This window comes from Malania oleifera, chromosome 7, assembly GCF_029873635.1.
Source record: "Malania oleifera isolate guangnan ecotype guangnan chromosome 7, ASM2987363v1, whole genome shotgun sequence".
NCBI lineage: Eukaryota > Viridiplantae > Streptophyta > Magnoliopsida > Santalales > Ximeniaceae > Malania > Malania oleifera.
The window spans coordinates 98708532-98732498 of record NC_080423.1 but is presented as its reverse complement, the minus strand read 5'-3'; the positions used below and the strand labels follow the sequence as shown (position 1 = coordinate 98732498).

The 23967-nt window shown below is 37.7% G+C and overlaps 1 protein-coding gene across 1 annotated transcript; it reads left to right on the top strand.

Moving 5' to 3' along the window:
• Positions 1-95: 95 nt before the first annotated feature.
• Positions 96-22212, top strand: LOC131159305 (THO complex subunit 7B-like). The gene is made up of 3 exons (XM_058114079.1): positions 96-462; positions 19073-19691; positions 21650-22212. Exons 2-3 carry the CDS (start codon positions 19098-19100, stop codon positions 21779-21781), a joined length of 726 nt encoding a protein of 241 aa, XP_057970062.1. The 5' UTR covers positions 96-462; positions 19073-19097; the 3' UTR covers positions 21782-22212.
• The last annotated feature ends 1755 nt before the right edge of the window (positions 22213-23967 follow it).

Sequence of the window (23967 nt, the reverse complement as noted above, 5' to 3'; positions counted from 1 at the left end):
ATGAATAATTTGTATTTTGGTTAACCGAATTACCTAAATTTTTAATTAATTAATAATTAAATATAAATTATTAAATTATATTATTTATGATTTTAATTTTTAGGCTAGGTTGGCTGCAAGCGTTCCATTCGGGATTCGATCCTAATTTCCCATTTTCCCCTTCCAGTCTTTCCTCTTCCCTCTTCGGCTCTTCACTTCCCAAGTTTGCAGTTCGCAAGTCGCAACTTCGCCGGCAGCCAGCACTCCTTGACTCCCAGTCCCAGTTCCCTTCAGCTTCACCTTCCCTTCTCAGTTCCCTTCCCACTTCATAGTTCGCACACAGTCGGCGACGGTGAGTTCGAATCTCCTGTTCCAGATCGGCACATCCAGTCCTCCCGTTCGGACTTGGGCTTCCACCTTCCCAACTTCGCAGCTCGCACTCTCACAGACTCGCAGTACTCCTTCGGACCTTCCGTCCTTCAGGTTTTTCGTTTTTCCGTTGTGTTCAAAACTCAAGAGTCTTTGCAGTTTGATGTTTGTTGAAATTTTACAATACCCTAAGATGAGCACAATGTGTTTGATTAAATGTATGAAAGAATATTTCCTCCATATTATTATATTCATGTTGATCAGTCTCCCTCTTTAAAATGGCTTTCTTTGTGTTCTTTGTTCATATTTGTTTGAATGTTCATTGAACTTGAGTTTTGTTCCTTCTTAATTTTTTTTATATTTGTGTTTTCTTACTTTTGTTGTACCCAAAGTCCAGTGCCCTGTTCTCTTCTTCTTTGGTTCTTCCCTGCTCTTACCAATAACCCTTGTTTGCGTATCATGGAAAAGTTTTTTGGTGTTGAGAATTTGTCTGATGAGTTGATGCAAAATTCTCTTTTTGAGTACAAAAGTATAAAATAAAGGACAGAAAGAAGATAAAAGGATGGAGGATGGAGGATGAAGTTTTTTTGAGAATTACTTAGTTGTTTTAAGGGAGAATTTGCATATGGTTTTTATTCCAGAAGACAATGATGAAGTAGTTATTAATACTTGGGAAAGAAGAATATGAAAATAATCAAAAAGCTCACAAACCTGCAAAATAGGTAAGAAGGGGTTCTGTCACAGAGCACTCCATGAAAATGAATCAAAATCAGATGGCCCAACCCGGATGAAATTTTTCCTTATTTTCATGTTCGCAAGCTTTGCCTACTATCAGTACCATGCATTACCTGGCTACCTATTCCCAATTATGACATTTTTTCTCATAATTAATTTTATTTTTATTCGGTTAAATTCGGTTAACTGAATTACTCGACAATTCAGCTCGGTCGGGTACGGTTCGGTTAAATAGACCAATTCGGTCGGTTCGGTTATGGGGTGGAGTTAACCAAAATAATTTGGTTAATTGGCCAAATTGGCCGAACTGATCGATTGCACACCCTTACTCACGACTACACATACTCGCTCTTGGACTTCGTTTAATTTTTGAGTCCCTGACCATTTCTTTTATTCCCATTTTGTCCTAAATTATCCGATCAAGCTCTCTCTCTTCCTGTGCTATGTTACCATCTTGGATGGAGCGCTTGCTGCCATTGGAGCCTAACCGGCGGACCATGCATCCAACCGTTGTTGCTTTTAGGTTCTCTCTCTCTCTCTCTCTCTCTCTCTCTCTCAACTGTAGAAGTATCCTTGTTTTCAAAACCCTAAATTTTCATTTGGGAAAGAGACTGTCTTTCCGAATGAGGGTTTCATCATCATCTTCTTCATTGCTTTAGTCTTTTTATTTTTAAAAATATTTTTGCCTTTCTTTATGGCACCGTGTTTAAGGCATTATGCTTGAAATTTGAAATTATTAAATTTCATTCAAATAAATAGGATGATTGATATTGTTCCCTCCACTTCCATTTTGAATTTTTCTTGATTCAGTGTTATTTTATCTTACAAATCCTTAGAATTGTGAACTTAGTTAATTGAAATTATAGTGTTATTGGGGAAACCTTTCATTTTTGATCTCAAATTGTACAATTATGATCTAAAATCTTAAAAAATTGTTGGGAGTGGTGATGGTGATGGGGTGCTTCAATGCCGGCCCACTTAGGTGATAACTGTTGGAGTTTTTGTTGGCTTACACAGAGAAGTTGTTGAAGAGGACTTGTGACTAATAAAATTTATTTGCGCACCTCCGTGTGTGTTGTGTGTGTGTGTGTGAGAGAGAGAGAGATCGAATACCAGGGATCTTTTTACCAATGAAATCAATTTTGTAAAGAATCCCAAAAAAACCTTCTTGTGTTTCAATTTTCCAACATGTGCGTATGAAACTTGCAAAACATATGGATTTTGGAAAATTGGAAAACAAGGTTTTATTTTTGTTTGAAAATTTGAAAATGAAAATTGAGAACCTTTTCCTTTTAAAACCAAATACACCCTAGATTGCCTCCCTAAATTTTAAAAGTCACGCTTCTTAATTTTTCTATGGCCCTTGCATCTATAACTATAGTCTGACCCATGAATGGATGTTGCATTTTGATACACACATGGCGTGCTGCGGTGTTAGACATTGGCAACTACAATAAAGTTAGACCCTAGGCACACATATAAATTTATGTTGGTGAATTTACAATACAGTGCTAGAGCTTGAGAAAGAAATAGTAAGGACTTAATGTAAAATGCATAAAAAGTGAGGATGATATTATATTGGTTATGGAAGAAGACATAAAAGAAAGATGACAAAATTACTTAAATAAGATATTTAAAGAAAACCAAGTAGAAGGCTTAAACATAGACTTGAAAAATGAGGAAGAGGCTAAAAATATGAGATTTATTCGCAAAATTAGAGTTCATGAAGTTAATTTTGCATTAAAAAAGATGAAAAATGGGAAAGTTATATGACCGGATAACATCTCACTTGAAGTTAGGAAATGCTTAGGTAATAACGTAAATATATGATTAACTAATTTATTTAGTACAATTATAAAAACTAAGAAAATGTTAGACGAATGGAGGACAAACACTTTAGTACCTATATACAAAAATAAAGGAGATATTCAAAATTGTAATAACTATTGTGGAATTAAACTTATGAGTCATACAATGAAATTATGGGAAAGGATGGTTGAATAAGGATTAAGGATATAAATGAAGGTCTCAGAAAGTCAATTTGGTTTTATGCATGGGAGAACTACTACAAAAGCTATATATCTTTTAAGAAGAGCAATGAAAAAGTTTAGGAAAAAGAAGAGGAACTTGCATATGATTTTTATTAACTTAGAGAAAGGGTATGATAGGATACCTAAGGAAGCTCTATGGTGGGATTTAGAAAAAAAAGGGTGTATGTAGTGGGTATAATAATGTCATTAAGGATATCAATATGTGCGATGGAGTAATGACTAGCATTAGAACCATAGGTGGATAGACTAGGTTATTTCCAATCACAATAGGTCTAAATCAGGGATCTACTTTGAACCATTATCTTTTTACTTTAGTGATGGATGAACTGACTAGGAGCCTCCAAAATTCATGTTGTGTGTAGTTTGTAGATGTTATTGTCTTGATTGATGAAGTTAGGGGTGGAGTAGAATCTAAGTTAGGATTATGCAGAGAAGATTGAGAATTTAGAGACTTTAGAATAAGTAGACATAAGACAAAATATGTGAATTATAATTTTAGTGATAATAGAACGAATATTGGAGACAAAGTTAAATTTTATGATGATAAAGAAATCAAAAGCACTAGTAGATTGCGATCTATTGGATCTATTATGTAAGATGAAGAAGAAATTGAAGAAGATGTATTGTATAAAGTTAAAGAAGGTTAGGTAAAAATGGAGAAGTTTAAAAGGGAAGTTTTATAGGACGACTATAAGACTAATTATGCTATATGAATTAGAATGTTGGACAACTAAAATACAACATATCCAAAAAGTAAAAGTTGTTGAGATGAGAATGTTAAGATGGACGAGTGGTCTAACCTTAAAAGATAAATTAAGGAATGAACATATTCGCAAGAAGTTAGGCGTAGCTCTGTAGAAGATAATATAAGTGAGGAATGAGTCAGATGGTTTGAGCACTTGTAATGTAGGTCTATAGTGCGCCAGTGAGGAAGAGTTAGTTACTATGAGAGGCAGTGGAAGGGGTAGGGGTAGATCTAAAATAATGTAAATCACTAGAGCACCAATTAGGAAGAGTGAGTTATTACAAGGGGCAGTAGAAGGGGTAGACCTTAAATTACTCGGAATGAGATAGTGAATAAAGATTTAATTGTTAGATTACCACTTCACCTAAAATTTTAAGCTGTTAGGTTGTGGGTTAACAATGTTTATCAAGCTTTAACACTCCTCCGCACGTGCAACCCGACAGCACGTGGATAAACAAAAACACAATAAATTTTTAAATACCATAGAATAAATGCGGGCGACGAGACTATAACCCAGGACTTCCTGGTAACCAGTTCTGATACCATGTTAGATTACCACTTTACCTAAAAGCTTAAACTGTTAGGTTGTGGGCCAACAATGTATATCAAGCTTTAACAATGAAGAAATTTAGAATGTGAAAGAACATTGAGGAAGAGAAGAAGAGGGGAAGAGAAATGTATATCTTGTATTTCTCGATATGAATATTACAATGGACTGTAAGGGTATTTATACACATAGATTTATAGACAAATTACTTAAATTAAGTTTGAATCACTACAAATCATCCCTTTTCTGGTGGTATTCCTTTTGAGTTGTTTTGACCAATTCCAAGCATAATTTCCTGCATTTATTTGCTTTCGGTGAATTTGCCTTTGTTTGGGCAATTCCCTTAACACACCCCCTCAAGTTAGAGTGGATATTAATGACACCCAACTTGTTGAGTAAGAGGCAGAATTGTGTTGGTCCAAGTGCTTTGATAAATAGATTTGCGGGCTGCTCACTTGTGGGTATGTGGACAGTTTAAATAACTTGAGTTTGGACTTTCTCTCAAATGACATGACAATTGATCTCTATATGCTTTGTTCGCTCATGAAATACTAGGTTTGATGCAATATGAATGGCTGCTTTGTTGTCACAATATAGCTTGACTGGTTGTGGATGTGCTATCTGGAGATCTATCAGAAGTTGCTTTAGCCAAGTGACTTCACAACAAGTTGATGCCATAGATCGGTACTCTGCTTCAGTTGAGGATTGTGAAATTGTTTTTTGCCTTTTGGACTTCCAAAAGATAGGCAATTTTCCAAGTAGGATGCAATACCCAGTAACAGATAGCCGAGTATCTCTACATTGAGCCCAGTCCGCATCGCAAAATGCATGTATTTGAATATCACTGGAAGTTGATAGAACAATTCCTTGGCCAGGGGATTTTTTGAGGTATTGTAAGACCCTATGTGCTACATCCAAATGAGATGTTTGAGATTTGTCCATGAATTGACTCAGTATGTGTATTGTGTATGCTAAGTTTAGCCTTGTGATGGACAAATATTTGAGTTGCCCAACCAATCGTTGATATGAAGATGGATTTGAGAGTAGTTCTCCATCAGTCTCACTAAGGGCCATATTTGGTTCCATGGGTAGGTTTCCTTGTTTAACACCAAGAAATCCAGTTTCCTCAAGAATCTCCAAGGCGTACTTCCTTTGTGATAAAGAGATGTCAGTTTTTGAGCGAGCCACTTCTATCCCCAGAAAGTATTTCAAAGTACCAAGGTCTTTGACTTTGAAACATTCTTCTAAGTATTTCTTAAGTGCATCAATCTGTCTCAAGTTGTTTCCTGCCATGATGATGCTGTCTACATATACCAAGATAATGGTAAAATTGTTTTTGTGGAATCGGACGAACATAGAATAACTTGCTTTAGACTGTTTATATCCGATTCTAATGACGGTTGAAGAAAGCTTGACATAACATTGCCTTGATGCTTGTTTGAGGCTGTATAGGGACTTGTTGAGTTTGCGGATTCTAGTCACCCTTTTCATTTGAAACCAGGAGGAAGGTGCATGTAGACGTCTTCATCAAGGTCACCATGCAGGAATGCATTATTGACAAGAGTTGATGAAGATGCCAATTTTGTGCAGCATTAAGGGCGAGAACTAGTGTTTTAAAAGGCGAAGGCGTAAGGCGAGGCATTTTACCCTCTGCGAGGTGAGGCGTAAGCCTCAAGGCATTGAGGCATAAGCATTTTGGGACTGTATTTTTTAAAATAATTAATGAATAAAAAAATTATCTATAGTATAAAAAAGAGAAAAATGTTAGAATAATGGAGAAACAAATAAAAACATATTTCTTAAGTATCATGCAGGCCAATTTTAGCTAACAAACTCAAACAATGCATGTTAAAAATAAGCCATAAGTTTACAAAAAAGAAGAGCAAAAGCTATATTACAGCATCACAATGTCTCATCATCCAAGATTCTAATTTCTAAGAATCTAAATCCTAATCAACAAAGTTCAGAGGGAACTATATTAAGATCTTCATCAAAGTCCCCATCTTCATCAAAATAATCTATAATAGGAGTTCTTCCACTAATAAATTCCTCTCCCACTTCAACGTCATTGTCTACCTCAATTGTGCCCAATGTTGGCCTCTTGCCTTTGTCTTGAGTGCCTACATATTCAATAAAACTATAGGTTAGGAGTTAGGAGAAATGGAGAATTATAAATTAGTAGATTCAAAAATGACTATTGATATGTATGTACTCAAGTTCTCACAGTAATCATTAATCTTCCTTTTGCTAGGAAGATTAGAATGTGAGCTACCAGAAGCTTGTGTTGCTTGAGCATCATCTCCTTCAAAAGGTACCATGGGCAAAGCTCTTATAGCATCAACATCTAGAAGATTTTCATTATCAAACCAAGAAGTATCTTTTGGGAGGATGGTTCTTCCTTCTTTGTGATCCATTCATCATCTGAAGCTACTTCCGACACCAATATTGGATCATAATTTTTTCTTCTTCCTATAGCTCTCTCCCTCAGTTTGGTGTTGTACTTGACGTAAACTAGAGCATTCAATCTCTTGTTCTCTAATCCATTCCTTGTTTTCGTATGAATCTTCAATTGAGTTTAAGCCATTTAAATTTTTAGATATTAGAAGATATTTTCATATTTTAGCGAAACCATAATAACATGGCATTTGTAAGGAGTAAGAACTAAGAACTAAGAACCTGCTCAGACGTGCTCCAATTCCTCTCACATCCACTAGCACTACATGTCAAGCTAAGAATGCGAATAGCAAGCTTCATCAGTTTTGGTGTCTTTGTCCCAAAATGCTTCCACCAATCAGCTACAAAAGAAAAAAAACATGTTTAAGTTCCAAGTTATAAGAAGAAATAAGGGGAGAGTACTACTAATTAACTAATTTTTACTGAAATATTATTTTTACCTGGGCTTCTCAACATTCTGGAGTCAGCAGCCGCTCAAGACCCAAAATCCCCTTGTGCATTATCAAACAAATCCAATTGGACATCTGCAGCTAGCCTCTCCTCATATGACAACAATCTATCCATGCATTCAAATAGCCCTTTCTTCACTTCTTTACAATCAGAGAAGTTCTCCTAATGACGCAATTGGAGATTTAAATAATATCCTACAACATGTAAAGGGCGATGGAGTTGTGAAGTTCATCTATCATCTATTTTGCTCCAAATGGGTCCATACTTTTCATTTCTAGAAATATTTGCAACAATTTTTTCCTTTGCTGAACCCATCATCTCATAGAGAAACCTCATGGCTGGTCTTTGGATCAGAATCAACTTCCCTTAGAACACACACAAGAGGCACAACACTCTTGATAACATATGCCACATGAGGCCAAAAATGTTGGTTAAATAAAACTATTGAGCGACTCCTTATACCTACATGCATTTTTGCATATGTAGAAGTGCACCACATCTCCGAAGAGAACATAGATTGAAGGCCTCGCTTTTGTTTGTAAATGCTCTGAAGTGTCAAAAATGCAGTAGCGAAGCGCGTCACTGTAGGGCGGATGAGTTCTTTGTTGTTGGTGAAATGCTTCCTCATCATTGCAAGTACATAGGAATGATTATAAATAAATTTCACAAATTGCTTAGCCTTTAGGATTGTGCTTGCATGGATCTTTAATTTTGCAATATCTTCCAACATGAGATCCAAACAATGTGTAGCACATGGAGTCCAATAGAGCTTCTCTCGCTTTTCCATAAGCTTTTTTCCTCCATTTATCAAGTTCTTAGCATTATCAGTTATCACCTGCACAATGGATTTTAAAAACCATGTACCGGTAGGACTATTCACAAGGAAATTAATCAAGACCCTTGAACAACCATTAGTCCATCCATCAACCATGATAGAACATCCATATTCCTTCCAAGCTTTTTTTGTGGTCTTTCAACATGCCATTGAGTTCTTTCACTTCATCTTTAAGGATCTATGTGCTCATCTCAGGCATAGATGGAGACTTGAAACTTGACCCATAATTAGCAATACCATCCACCATAACATGCCAATATACGTCATCCATCAAATTAAATGGTAAAGCATTGTTGAACACACAACGACCAACTTTCCTACACACTTCATTTCTTTCTTCCTACTTCCATTTTGAGTTTAGAGTGGATTGTTTGGTCTGTGAAAATGAAAACTTATCCATTGGACCTTTACCCCTAGGAGTATTGCCACTCCCACTATTCTGTTGCTCAATATCTCCAACTAATGGAGACATAGCACTCTGACTCCCTCCTCCTGGACCGTGCCCAATCTCTTCAAGAAGTTCATTTCTTTTACCCTTCTCTTCTCGGAAATTTTCAAGAGCAATCTTGCACTCATCACTCACATTTTGAGGGGCTTTTGGGCAAGGTTTCATTCCCTTCCTTGTACCAGCCAAATGATGTTTAAATCTTGTGACAGCCCCACTGCAACGTTGATCACAAGTGACAGTCCCATTGCAACGTTGATCACAAAATTTGCATCCAAAATATTTTTCTCCATCAACTTCTTTTTTGTATTTCCAAACAAAATCTTTTTTCTGCTCCTTGGAATCAGCTTCAGACATGTTTCAGCAGGTGCAACAAGATTTAAGCAATTAAAATTTGAAACAAAAACCTCAGAGACAAGAGACGAGAACCTCAAACCTGTCGGACAGGGACTTCGAAAGAGAGACCAAAGGCTTCAAGAGAGAGTAGAGGCTTCATTGAGGCTCAGAGACTTCGTTGAGGCTTTGAGAGAGAACAAAGGCTTCATCGATCTTCGTTGAGGCTTTGAAAGAGAGAGTAGAAGCTTCGTCAAGCTTCTTCGAGGCTTTGAAGAGAGAGCAGAGGCTTCGTCAGGCTTCGTTGACAGAGCATAAGAGAAGAAGCTTCGCGGGAGAGAGAGAGGGGGAGGATAGGGTTTTAGTGCATTCTAGGTTTTGGCCTTTTAAAAATGTGTTTTAAGCAAGGAATACCGAAAGGCGTACGCCTTGAAGCTAAGGCGTAAAAAAGTGAGTTTTTTTGCCCGATGCGTATGCCTTTTTGCCCGATGCGTACGCTTTAATGGAGTTACGCCTTTTCACTTACTCTTTGGTGCATTTTTGGCCTAAAACGCCTTGAGGCGCACCTCAAAAACACCTTCAAATCACTGGTGAGAACTATCTGAACAGTAACCATTTTGGCAACAGGAGCAAAGGTTTTAGAGTAGTTGATACCTTCTTTCTAATTGTAGCCTTTGGCAACAAGACGAGCTTTGTAATGTTCCACAGAACCATCTAGGTTGTGTTTGATTTTGTACACCCGTTTGCAACCAATGGGTTTCTTATTGGGTGGAAGAGGAGTCAAAGTCCAAGTATGGTTGGTGTTGTTTATGGTGTGGCTCTTATACTGGGGTTTCATAAACAAAGTAAGGAAGAAAAGCATAAGGGTGCAACACAGCAGGGACTCTTCGACAAGTGTCTTGTGCTCGTCGACAAGTAGATCCCTAGAGCAAGGAAAATTCAGAGTTTCTGAGATATCGATAGTAGAAAAATGCGGGTCGCTGACGAGTGGCCGTACTAGTCGACGAGTGTCCTTCACTGGATTGTCGATAAGTGCCCTGTTCTCTTCGACGAGTGTGCCTGGGCTGCGAGAAATAATTTGAATTTTGAATTGGAATGTTGGGGTGGTTGGGAATTTGGAGGCAAACCTCTGAGATGTTATATATGTTCTTCTAGGCATGTATTGACATAAGAGAGAGATCATTTGTGAAGTGTATTGTGTACTTTGACATTTCTTAGTGAAATTCTTGTGCCGATTGCTTCCGTGGATGTAGGCTTTGCCGAACTATGTTAAATCTCATGTTGATTCTTGTTGTTTCTCAATTTTTTGGCTGTGTTTCATTTACTTGTTGTGTTTTATTTATTCCGCTGTGTATCTCATATCCGATTATTTTTTTCAACAAATTGATATTAGAGCGATTGTTGTCATGGTATCAGGATCATCTTCTGGAAGATTTGACATTTTCAAATTCGATGGAACCGGAAATTTCGGTTTATGGCAAAGGAGAGTTAATGATATACTTGTGCAACAAGGAATGGGAAAAGCTTTACTTGGCGTTCAACCGGTTGGAATGGATGAGGCAACATGGGGAGAATTGCAAGCAAAGGCTAACAATATGCTTGTGTTTGGCCGACAAAGTGCTCTATCGTGCAATGGAGGAGGATTCTCCAGCGGCTATATGGCGAAAGTTAGAAAGTCGATTCATGTCCAAATCACTTAATAATAAACTCTTTCTTAAGTAGCATCTTTATTGGCTAAAGATGGTTGAAGGATCAAACTTAGATCAACATATCAATGTCTTTAATCAAATCATAAGTGACTTGATGAGAGTTGATGTTAAGTTTGATGAAGATGATAAGGCTTTGATGTTGTTAAACTCCTTGCCATGGACTCATACCTATGAAAATCTAATTACCACTCTTACGTGGGGAAAAAAGACTCTTGATCTAGAAGAGGTAACAAGTGCTTTACTGAATTTTTATCAAAGGCTTAAAATATTTGATGAAGGAGAAGGACTTGTGGTGAAAGGTAACAATGAGCGTGGCAAAGGAAAGTTTAAAAGTGGGTCAAATCAGAAATCCCGTACTCAATTCAAGAAGAAAAAGGAAATCCGGTGTTATAAATGTGATAAAAAGGGGCATGTTAAACCGGAATGTCCGGATTGGAAGAAAGGGAATGCTGAAAATCATGAGGGAATTTCGAAATCAACGAATGTGGTTTAAGAAGGAGGTTCAATTTGTAGTGATGGTGATGTTCTTTCAGTTTCATTGGAGTCGGATAATCTTATGGACTCTTGGATACTTGACTCGGCATGTTCTTACCATATGACTCCAAAAAAGGAATGATTCAACACTTACAGGCTAGTGAACTCATGTTCAGTTCTTATGTGTAATGATGTTTTTTGTAAGATCATTGACATAGGAAATGTTGAGATAAAAATGTTTGATGGTGCTGTGAGAACCTTGAGCAATGTAAGACATATACCGGAAATAAGGAAGAGTTTGATATCACTTGGTTCCTTGGATTGTAGGTGGAGTTGCACCCGTAGATGCTGAATCTGATGAGACCGTCTTGTAGTATGTGCGTCTTGGGCATATGGGGGAACATGGTATGAAGGAATTACACAAGAGGAAACTCTTGAAGGGTTTGAAATCATGTCAGCTAGACTTTTGCAGGATTTGTGTTCTTGGAAAACAAAACAGGGCAAAATTCAAACCAACTGTACACAAGACGAAAGGTATTCTTGATTATGTGCATTTCTATGTTTGGGGCCCGATTAGAGTTGCATCAATGGGTGGACTTGTGTATTATGTGAGTTTTGTTGATGATTACTCACGGAAAGTCTGGGTATACTTCTTGCGGCACAAGTCTGATACGTTTGCCAAGTTCAAGATTTAGAGGGTAGAAGTGGAAAACCAGATGGGGAGGAGAATCAAATGTTTGAGGTCAAACAATGGGACCGAGTACGTTGATTCTCGATTTATGAAGTTTTGTGAGCAGCAGGGCATTAAGAAACACCTTACAGTTTTCTGGGCACCTCAGCAAAATGGTGTGGCGGAAAGGATGAATCGGACTCTGGCTGAAAGAACTCGGTGTCTCAGGCTTAATGCAGGGCTACCGAAGAACTTCTGGGCCGAGACAGTTAGTATGACTTTTTTTTTCTGATAAATCGATCACCAAAGGCGTCACTACAAGGTAAAGTGGCAGAAGAGGTATGGACGGAAAATGCAGTAGACTACTTCGGATTGAAAATATTTGGGTGTGAGCCTATGTGCACGTGTCTAGTGAGGAGAGGTCTAAGTTTGATCTGAAGTCTCGTCGTTGCTTCTCTTTGGGATATTAAAAGGGTGTGAAGGGGTACAAGCTGTGGGACCCAGTGGCAAACAAGGTGGTGATTAGTAGGGATATAGTCTTTGATGAGAAGGTTGTGGTGAAGCGTACTCAAGATTGTGATGAACAGAAACAAGAGTCAGAAAACTGGGGTAGCAATGAACATGTTGTGCAAATGGAGTTGGAAGCTCAGGGCAACGGCAATGATCATGGTCCTATGGTTGCAGGGAGCTCTAGCTCAGGAAACCAGCAAGTTGACGATCTTCCTATATCGAGATCTAGACGCACTATTAGACCACCACCAAGGTATGGGTTTGAAGAGTTAGTGTCTTATGCTTTTCTTACCAATTGCAACGATCCAACTACATTTTACGAGGCAGTGGGCGGCTAGGAGAAAGGTAGAGGTGAATGGCTGCGATGATTGAGGAGATGGAATCACTTCATAAAAGCCAAACTTCGGATTTTGTAGAGCTTCCAGATGGGAAGAGATCGATAGGTTGCAAATGGGTATACAGGAAGAAGGAAGCAATTTCATAAAAGGAAAGAGAGAAATTCAAAGTACGGTTGGTGGCAAAAGGGTACTCTAAGAAGAAGGGGATAAACTATGATGAGATTTTTTCACTTGTGGTCCTACATACTTCTATTAGGATTGTGTTGGGATTGGTAGCTCATTATGATCTTCATTTGGAACAAATGTATGTGAAAATAACGTTTCTTTATGTTGATTTGGAGGAACAGATTTATATAGTACAACCGAAGGGATTCACTGAACCAAGGAAAGAAAACTTAGTTTGTAAGTTGAAGAAATATCTCTATGGGTTGAAACAGTCTTCAAGGCAATGATATAAAAGATTTGATTCCTACATGATCAAAAATGGCTAAAAAAGGTGTGAGTATGATTGTTGCGTAAATGTGAACAAGCTTGAGGATGGTTATCTTGTTTTCTTGTTATTGTACGTTGATGACATGTTGATAGCTGCAAAAGATTTAATTGAGGTGAATCAGTTAGAGGAACTATTGCATAAGGAATTTGACATGAAGGATCTTGGTTCAGTTAAGAAAATACTTGGGATGGAGATTCGCCAAGATAAAACTATAGGGAGGTTATGGTTATCTCAGGGCGGTTATGTACAGAAGATGTTGGAGAGGTTTAGCATGACTGATGCAAAACTGATGTGTACACCTCTAACGAGTCATTTTAAGTTGTCTACGGCAGATTGCCCAAGTACGGATGAGGATATCCGAGACATGTCAAAGGTCTCCTACGCTAGCGCTGTGGGGAGTTTAATGTATGTCATGGTGTGTACGAGGCCAGATTTGGCACATACTATGAGCATGGTAAGTAAGTTTCTTTCTAATCCAGGAAGCAGCATTGGGAAGCTGTCAAATGGATATTCAGATGCTTACGGGGTACATCGGGATATGACATCATGTTCGGCAAGCAATAGGGTTGTCCTTCAGTTATGGGGTTCGTTGATTCTGATTATGCAGGAGATATGGATAACAGAATGTTTACAACGGGTTATGATTTTACCATTGTAGGAGGACCTATATGTTGGAGATCCATAGTTCAATCTCTGGTAGCATTGTCCACGACTGAAGCTGAGTATATGACAGTTGCTGAAGCTGCAAAGGAAGCCTTATGGCTTATTGGTTTGGTCAAAGAGCTGGGATTAAAGTGAGATGGAGTTGTGCTGCGTTGTGACAGTCAGAGCACTATTTACTTAGCAAAGAATCAAGTGTACCACGCTAGAACCAAACATATTGATGTGAGGTTCCACCAGGTTTGGGAATTGATTACTTCAGGTGAGCTTATATTGGAGCAGGTTCACACGTTTGAAAATGCAGCGGATATTTTGACTAAACCAGTTACTAGTAAAAAGTTCAAGCATTGCTTGAACTTACTCTATGTCTCCAATTGATAGAAGGGAGACAAGCCCAACCGAGCGTTTCAAGTTCAAGGTGGAGTAGTTAGACATGTTTTTCCAGGTTATCCTAAGGAACGTATAATCATCAAGGTGGAGATTGTTGTTTATGGTGTGGCTCTTATACTTGGGGTTTCATAAACAATGGAAGGAAGAAAAGCATAATGGTTCAACACAGTAGGGACTCATCGACGAGTAGTTCCCGAGAGCAAGGAAAATTCAGAGTTTCTGAGATACCGAGAGCAGAAAAATGGGGTTGTCGATGAGTGTTTTTCACTGAATCGTCGACAAGTGCCTTGTTCTCATCGACAAGTGAGCTTGGGCTGCGAGAAATAATTTGAATTTTCAATTGGAACGTTGGGGTGGTTGGGAATTTGGAGGGAAACCTCCGAGATGTTGTTATATATGTTCTTTTGAGCACAGAAGAGAGAGATCATTTGTGAAGTGTATTGTGTACTTTGCCATTTCTTAGTGAAATTCTTGTGCGGTTGCTTTCGTGGATGTAGGCTTTGTCGAACCACGTTAATTCTTGTGTTGATTCTTGTTGTTTCTCAATTTTCTGGTTGTGTTTTATTTATTCTGCCATGCATCCCATATCCGATCCTTTTTTTCAACAGTTGGCTTCCAAAGCATCAATCTCAACACGCATAGCATCATGCCATTAAGGATCCTGCATGGCTTGTTTGAAGGACTTGGGCTCTTGTGCAATGGATATGGCAGTGGTGAAGGCACAACGTGCATAGGAAAGAGAATCATAAGAAAGGAAATGTAAGAGGGGATAAAGAACACTTGAGGAGTGGACCGACGCCGAGTCAGAGGATGGAGCAGGCCGAGACGGGAGTGCTTGTTCGACTTGGAAATCCTGTAAGTAGGCAGGGTGCTATATGGGGCATGTGGATCGCTGAATTGGGATGGTGGGAGTGGGAGAATGGGAAGAGTCAAGTATAGGAGAAGGAGGTGTCTGGGTGGAAGGCTCAGAGGGAAGATCTGGAGAGTCAATGGGATGAGGTAAAACGTGAGAGGGTGACTCAGAAATATTTTGGCTCAATGGAAATTGATCCTCGTAGAATACCACATCATGAGACACAAAGGTGTTATGAGTTGTATGATCATAAAGTTGATAAACTTTTTGTCCGTATGGATATCCAAGGAAGACACAGTGGATGGCTTGAGGATCGAATTTTGAAGGATGGTGGAAGTGAGTGGAGGCATAATAGATACATCCAAAGACTCGAAGGTGATTGTATTTTGGTGGGGTGTTGTATAACTTTTTATAAGGAGATTTTCCACCCAAAATAGGAGTAGGTGTTCTATTTATCAAGTAAGCTGCTGTGAGGAGAGCATTACCCCAAAAATGTTTAGGGGCCCGAGAAACGTTCAAAAGGTGACGATGTTTACGTTCCACTACTCCATTTTGTTGCGGAGTAGAGATACAACTAGTTTGATGAATGATTCCATTTTCTGAATAGAACGAGGAAATATCAAATTCTGGCCCATTATCATTACAGATATTCTTTATAGTGGTTGAAAATTGATTTTTAATGAGCCGAATGAAAGATTGGAGTAAAGGACAGGTATTCGATTTATGACGCATTAAATATACCCATGTACATCTAGTGTAGTCATCTACAATGGCCAGAAAAAATTGAGCCCCAGTGAGAGATGGAACACAGTAACCATCTACGCCCCCCCCCTCCCAAAAAAAAATATCCACATGTATTAAATGGAAAGGTGCAGGAGAAGAAATTGAACTGGAAGGAAATTCAATGCGAGTTTGTTTAGCCAATGGGCAAATAAAACAAGGTTCTAAACTTGAACAAATGCCAAAAAAATTATTGGAAAGTAAAGACATAATTTTATTGGATAAATGGCCGAGTTGGCGATGCCAAAGTTGGGAATTTGATGTAGCCACTTGACAACGAGCGGGATTTGTTTTTGTAAAGTAATACAAGCCATCCCGCTAAGTTCCAAGTCCAATCATCTTCATCGATCGTAGGTCCTGAATTAGGCACATATGAGCAGAAAAAAGATTAAACAATTTGAGAGTTTGGCATAACACACGAATGGATATAAGATTGAAGTGGAATGAAGGGACACAAGACATTTTTTAAAATGAGAGGAGGTGAAAAAACAACGGATCCAATGTGGGTTACCACATCATGAGATTCATCTGGTAGTCGTATAGTATTATCATGCACAGGGGTCGAGTAGGTTAAATCAGCAGTAGAACACACCATATGGTCGGTGGTTCCACTGTCTAGAATCCAAAGAGTTTTAGGAGAAAGACGGGATGGTATACCTGATAAGGATGACTCAGCATTACCTACATGGTGTGCCATAGAAGGTGTTTGAGTGGCATGGTTGAGCATGGCTAGAAGTTGTTGGCATTGATCGTTGGTGAAAGGGAAATTGCTGGTGGATGGTTGGTTGTTAGCAGAAGAGATTTGGTGAGCACTTGGTTTGGGACCCGATCCAATCTTGCGGGAGCTAGGTGGGAGCTCGTGGATGAAGTAGCAGTGATCAATACTGTGGCCTTCTTTGTGACAGTGAGTGCATTTCGGTTTGGTCCTACGAAAAAGTCTCCCGTCTTTTGGAGTGGAAAGGATACCTTTGGCTGCTAATGCAACGCCGTCAATGGGTGGAGGAAGTTGAATGTTCCGTTGACACTCCTCTTGAAGGACCAAGCCGTAGATGTGATTGATTGTGGGAAGCGGATATATCAACTAGATCTGAGCACGAATGGCACCATAGGATTCATTAAGGCCCATGAGGAACTTTATGGTTCATTGGTACTGTTGGTATTGAACTATATCTCCTTTGAACAAATGAGATTGGAGTGATGCAAGTTCATCCCATAAGAACTTTAGCTTAGTAAAGTAGGTGGCTATCGATGTATTGTCTTGGACAAGGTTGTGAATTTCTTGTTCTAGGTGATACATCCGAGGACCATTGACTTATGAGAAACGGTCCTTCAAATAGACCCAAATATCTCGAGCAAGATCACAAAAAATAACACTAGCAGAAATATCCTTTGAAAGAGAATTAATTAACCATGCTTTTACCATATTGTTGCTGTTTAACCACTGGCGGTATTCTGCAATTGACAATTTTGAAGGCCTGGGAATGGTGCCATCAATGAAGCCGACCTTGTTTTTGGTGCTGAGTGCAATGAGCATGGATTAACTCCACGTGGTGTAATTGGTTTTGGTCAATGGATGAGAGACCAAAGTAACACCTGGATTGTCAAAATTGTAAAGATACGAGGCATGACTTGGATTATCAAAATGTGGAGAACTTTATGTGTTTTCAACATTGGAAGCCAATGGGAAGGAGGAATTAGAGGAGTTTTTTTTTTTTTTAATTTTTTTTTTAGAATCACGTGCTAGTCACGTGATCTTCTTCTTCAATAGCCTTGAACAGTGAATTTCAGATGGTGTATTTCACCTGTTTGACAAAGAATCGAGAGAAAGAAAAATTTCTAGGCAGAGGTGTTTAGGACGACGCCTCGACTTTGAATTATAGAAAGAAAAGAAGCAACGCCAATATATGAAAGGGAAAATGAATGCCAATCAGCGTGTGACAGTCACGTTGATGGTAAATCAAAAGAAGAAAAACTTTGATATTTCTGAGCAAGAACAGAGAGGAATTGAGAAGAGAAAAGAAATTTATCCCAAAGAAATTTCACACTTTGATACCATGAAGAAATTCATAATGTAAAATAACTTGGAGGAAGAGAAGAAGAGAGGAAGAGAAATGTATATCTTGTATTTCTCGGTATGAATATTACGATGCACTGTAAGGGTATTTATACATATAAATTTATAGATAAATTGCTTAAATCAAGAAAGAATCACTACAAATCAGCCCGTGTCTGGTGAGTATTCCTTTTGAGTTGTTTTGACCAATTGTAAGCATGATTTCGTTAATTGGCGAAAAAGGATTCATGTAATTGATCCCACCTAGTGTGACTTGGGGCTTGTTTTGTTGTTGTTGTTTGTGCATATTATGATGTCCTAAATTTGAGTTTATGCATGGTATTAGATGAACAAAAATTGTATGACGATGGTAAGTGCCGACTTCGTAACATGTCTTAACAAGGATGATATTCTCATTCTTTTCCACCCTTTTTGAGAAAATTAGGGCTCATGTCCAAACTTGTATATGACATGGGTGGATTGGGGTTTTGTGTTTGGCATGGGTGGTGGGGCAGCATCAATGATTTGTTGAGTTGTATTTATATAGTTTTGTTAGCATTTGAATTTCAAGACGTGCAATTTTTTGAACTGTTATTGACAAACATGAGCCAAAGATATGACTTTTTGTGGAAGAATGTGAAAGACAATTGCATGACCTTACAGCATTTCTGTTGAATTTAGCGGTTCTGTTGAATTTATTGGTCTTTAATTCTGTAACTTAATACTATACTATTTGTGTGTTATTTCTCTCTGCCTTGATTAAGCAATCTTGTTAGCCTATAATGTCTCAAGAATTTTGGGTAAGAAAAATTAAAATATTCAAATCCCTTTCTTATACAAATTCAATGTGTATGCCTGTACTCTGCTTATAATATAATTTAACACAAAAAATACCAAACTTGAAATGCTTATGTCTAGACAACCTGAGGCATGTGCCTTGCATTGCATGGGTTAAAATGCCAATCCTTAAGCTTTTTCCCTTGAAAACACTGTTTATTGTATTGTTTTAAATTTAATTATAAAAAAATACAATGTTCTTAGAGAAAGCACCCCCAAAGATACAATTGTTATTAAACATCTCTTTTCTGACTTGGATGTGTATATGCCAATGTATTTCTCCATGTAATTGACAATAAGTAGTTGGACTATAAGGCATTGTTGAGTTGAGTTTGAATTATATGTACAAACTTATGTTGCAGGATTAAATAACTACAAGTCGTTTAAATGTTGGTAAAAGGAAGGAAAGTTGTGGGCAAGGGAGAAGCCGTGACAGCACACTATGCTTTTAGCCCTCTCGAAGATGACATAATCATAAAGCACAGGCTTCTTACACGCACAACCACCACAAGAGGGGAGCCCCCATTAAAGAAACTTCAGAAGAAGTTTACTGCTTTTGCCCTTGAGATTGAGAAGGATGCAGATAACTATAATGACTGCGAGAGACTTTCTAGAGCCTTCTTACAGGAAATTGCCACTTTTGAGCTCCCACTCCTCAAAAGCAAAGCTGTTATTGATGCCAACCTCAGAGAGAAAGATAATTTTAATGAGCTAGAAGATGAGATAAATCAGCAGATTCTCCAGGCGCAGGCGGACATTGATGATCTGAAGAAACAACTTGAAGAGAGCAAGATTGAAAGGCAGCACAAGGAGGAGTGTGAGGCAATCAGAAGATTAATTGCTGTGCAGCCACCAAGATCAGAGATGCAGAAGACCATAACAGAAATGGAGAAAGAGATTGCAGCTTTGGAGGCAGAGAGCACAGCCAGTTCTAGGACACTGGAGCTTCGCAAGAAACAATTTTCTCTCTTGTTGCATGTGGTATGTACCAATTTAAATATATTGTTGGTGTTTTTATTATGGTCATTGTGTTGTTCAAAATGAGCTGTGGTGATTTTTTCCCCCTAAAAATGTGTGGTGCTACACCAGTTCACAAATATTCAAAGTGAACCAGTATAAAAATATCCAAGGTGATCCCTTAGATCCTTGTTGTACCTGCACTGTTGTGGTGCTGGTTCAGCTAGAAAACTCTTCCTCAAAACAACCACCGAGAGCAAGTTTAAGAGAACCTATAGAACCTAAAGGTCTGATCTTGTCAGCAGTCTTGGGGCGTTACTCTGTAATCATTCATTTCTTTTTTTTTTTTCCTGATGCCTCTTGTTGACTTGTGGTCCTCTTGAATGTAACTAGAAAATTTTGACTTTGAGGCTTTGCTGAATTGGGTTTGAGAGAGAGTTGAGATTACTTGTTGGATGCAGGGGAAGTGGTTTCGCAGCAACCTTTTTTTATATATAAGAGATAATTTGTATTTTAAAGGGCACCAATGGGGTGCCATCCCAAAAGAAGAACTAATCTCATAAAAATAAGAACTCATGGCAAGGAGTGAGATCTGATTTGAAAATTAACATGTGAATTAAGATATTTCTCAATCTGTACCGGCAGCTGTCCCTTCAAAAACCTTCCCATTTCTTTCTGCCCAAATGCTCCAGAACACAGAGAGGTTCCTGGTGCCGTTGTTCTTCTACTTTGGAGGAACCCGCCTAACTTTTCACTTTCCAGCATGGGACAAGGGAAGAAACACTATTAGGCATGACACGCGATGTGAAACCATTGTCAGGTCAACCTTCTGAATTTGTTCACGTATTAAAATTGGTGCTTGGGGTTTCCCTGGAATTGTGGTTCTGACACAGCTGTGCCGTATTTTGAGGGAACTCGATATTTTCTGCTATCACAGTGAAGCAGCTTTTCAGTGCTAGTGGAGAAGAGCTTGATTCTTGTTGTCTAGCTCCTATTGAGCACGAAGAAAAAAAAAGAAAATGGATGAATTTAAGGATGAATTACAATATTTAGAATATAACAAAACCTCTTCTAAAATATGCCTGTGATGTTTTACATATATAATGTTCTCTGCAAATGAGTTTTGTCCATAAAGATATTGACTTTTTCAGGAAGACAACCCTGATTTTAGCATGATGAATTATGAAACTCTAGTTTTAATTTTTTAACACATCATCTCTTGGAATGAATAATTCAGTTGGGTCTTCTTACTGTAGTGAAAATTTGAAAACAGCCTTGAGCATGAGATTTTAAAAGCTCTTTTAAGGGAGGCTTTGAGCATTTCATAGACATTGATTTATGAGTGTTTCATGTTTTATTCTTTCTTGCAAACTGATCACTGAGAATTAGCCATTATGGACCGTAAAAAGTTAAAATTGGAATGCATAATTTTCTTGTAAATATCAGGGTTCTTGTCCATAGTTTTTGATGGAGTTTGGGAGAGAGGGGGGGGGGGGGGGGTCTCTGGAGCTCATGAATCTTTTTTCATGTGTACTGTAGTTCGTTCTTTGTGCCTATTGTTATTGGTTCTTTTTATCAATAATAATAATTCTAGAGCTCTTAACTTCTGATGGCATCATTATGGATGATAAATTTACAGCAATTGGAAAGATGGAGCCATTCAGCATGTGTTGGACTCTCAAATGCGATTAATAAAATTTTAGTTTTGTGCCTCTTTTAACATAAATGTTATGATGCTGATTTTATTTCCATTGTCTTTTTTTTTTTTTTTTTTCAATTCCTTTATCCCTAGTTGCTGCATTGTCAGGTATTTTTAGATTGTAATTACTTGTTCATTTTTAGTTGCTCCTGTCCATTTATTGAAAACATGTTATAGATAGATGTCAATGTTATTGCTGGACTTCATTATGTGGTGGGATGGGACTATCACACTTGGTGCTGTTAGCAATCTTGTGTGTCTTACCCTGTTAATTCATCTGCAGGTGGATGAGTTGCAGAATACCATCGAGGAAGAGCAGAAGAATCTGGCTGATGAGAAGAGAATGACGATTGAAGAACACAAGAATGGGGTGGAGGATGCTAGTGGGGTCTCAGAAGCCATGGCTGTTGATTAGCCACTGAATGAAGGAAACCTGTGTACTTCTCCTCCCATATCTGTTTCTCTTGATGATCAGAAATACGAGATGTAACTAAGTGTTGGAGTTCATTTGCATTACATCAGACACTGTTAGGATCTGAGAACTATCTACTGCACCATCATTTTTCCTATGCGTTTTGATCCCCTTACCCCCCTTCCCAAATGTAACCCCATCACAGAAAAGAGGGCCTGGGGGAATACTGGGCCTTTGGTTACACAACTAGGATTGACCTTTCCCATCTGTAATTTTTCCTTCCCTCATCCCAAGTTTGCTGCTTCGTAGGGCCATGGATATTTTTCAAGTTTCTGCTGGATGTATTACTGAGAATGTATAACTACAATTTTCTTTTGTCGAACTGCTTTAGTTATTTATGAGGTTTCTGATGCATAATAGAATTTGGATTGGCATGTCGCATTGTACACTTCTGAGATATTAATTGGTTGTTCGACATGTTCTGCAATCACCGAGATGAACATGCATTGCATTTGGTAGTATGGATTTTAACTTTGATTTGAATTTATGTGAATTTTGGATGAAATTTATTATTATTTTGTATTATATTTTATTCAGATTGACATAAATTTAAATTCAAAGTTAGAACTTCATGGCTCCAAACATTAGGGATATTGAAAATTTGGTGTTGGGGAAAAATCCTGCAAATACTGTGGAAATTGCATTTGAGGTTTGCATGACACTTATTTGACCAACCTGCAAATATGTGTTGTGTTTAAGGAAAGAGAAGAGAGGTCATGGAAAACTCGTTTATTCTTTGCATAACTGTCTAAATTATTTCTGAGAAACCAACATATCAAGTTTCTTCGCTGGTGGGCCTCATGTGTCATACCCATTTGATGATACAGTCGTCTGGAAAAACCATGTTCAAGCCTTAAATTATTTATTTTAATGACCTGAAATTTCTATTTGGGCAAGTCCTTAGAACTAACTCAGGCGGTGTCAAGTGCGATAATTCACTAGGCAAGCTACGGCAAGCTACAAATAAAGGATCATACCGCCGTATATTACATGTGTAGACTATACATTTAGAGTATATGTACTTTTATGAGCTGGAACTCCTAGTTGGGTAGGCCTTCGGATCCAGTCAGATAGGAATGAACTATAAACATTATAAATACATTTAGGTAGATTGCTATTCTATTCAATCTTATATGATTTAACTATAAAGTTTTTATTTTTTTTTTTTAAAAGAAGGACGATACCTCCATTTATTTATTGATAACTATAAAGTATGCTATGTGGTAAAAAAAATAATAATAAAATAAAAAAAACAAATATATAACATGGACACTATTATTTTCTCAAAGCATAGCCACTTCTTTCATTTGTACTTCTTATATTGAATAAATTAATTTTGTTATACAATTTAGTAGTAGAACATAGTAAAATCAATGTATTTCAACATAATCCTGATGTTTTAAAAATTTTAATGTGGTCATTGGCACAAAGACATATTTTAGTGTGGCCATTCGAGCAAAGGGGGAAATTTTATAGTTATGCACAAACCAAATCTTCTTGTTTACTAGGGGCTCCCCATACTGCAATTGTGTCTTCAGCAGTCAGCCATACAGGTTGTGTATCAATTTTTCACTTCGGATGTCTATTCTTAACAGTATGATAGTTACAAGAACAGAATTTGATAATTTACATATAAAATTTATTATTATTATTATTATTATAAAGCATATAATAATGTCAAAGATTTTATAAATTCATAATTAAGAATAGATGAGGAATAACTATTTATAAATTTTATATATTACTTTATTTTAGATGGAATAACACAAGCGTTTATATGAAGAACTTTCCAAATTATTACATCCTGTACAATTTTCATTAATTCTCTCAGAAAAGTGAATCAACTGTAACCTTAGCATTTCTTGTGCTTTCCATTGCATAATTGCATCACATGGGTCTGGCAACTGAGCTTACATACAGGTAATTGAAACTGCTAAAGACCCAAACACAGATAACACAGAAGGTGTTTGATAATTTCCTCGAGAGAACTTACGGTCTGAACCCGAAGCAGAGAAACCGTACCCACGAAGTGCCATCTCAACTTGTTTAGCCAAGAAGCTGGGACTGATAGTGGAGTGTATGACTTTATATGCTGATATATATATATATATATATATATATATATATAT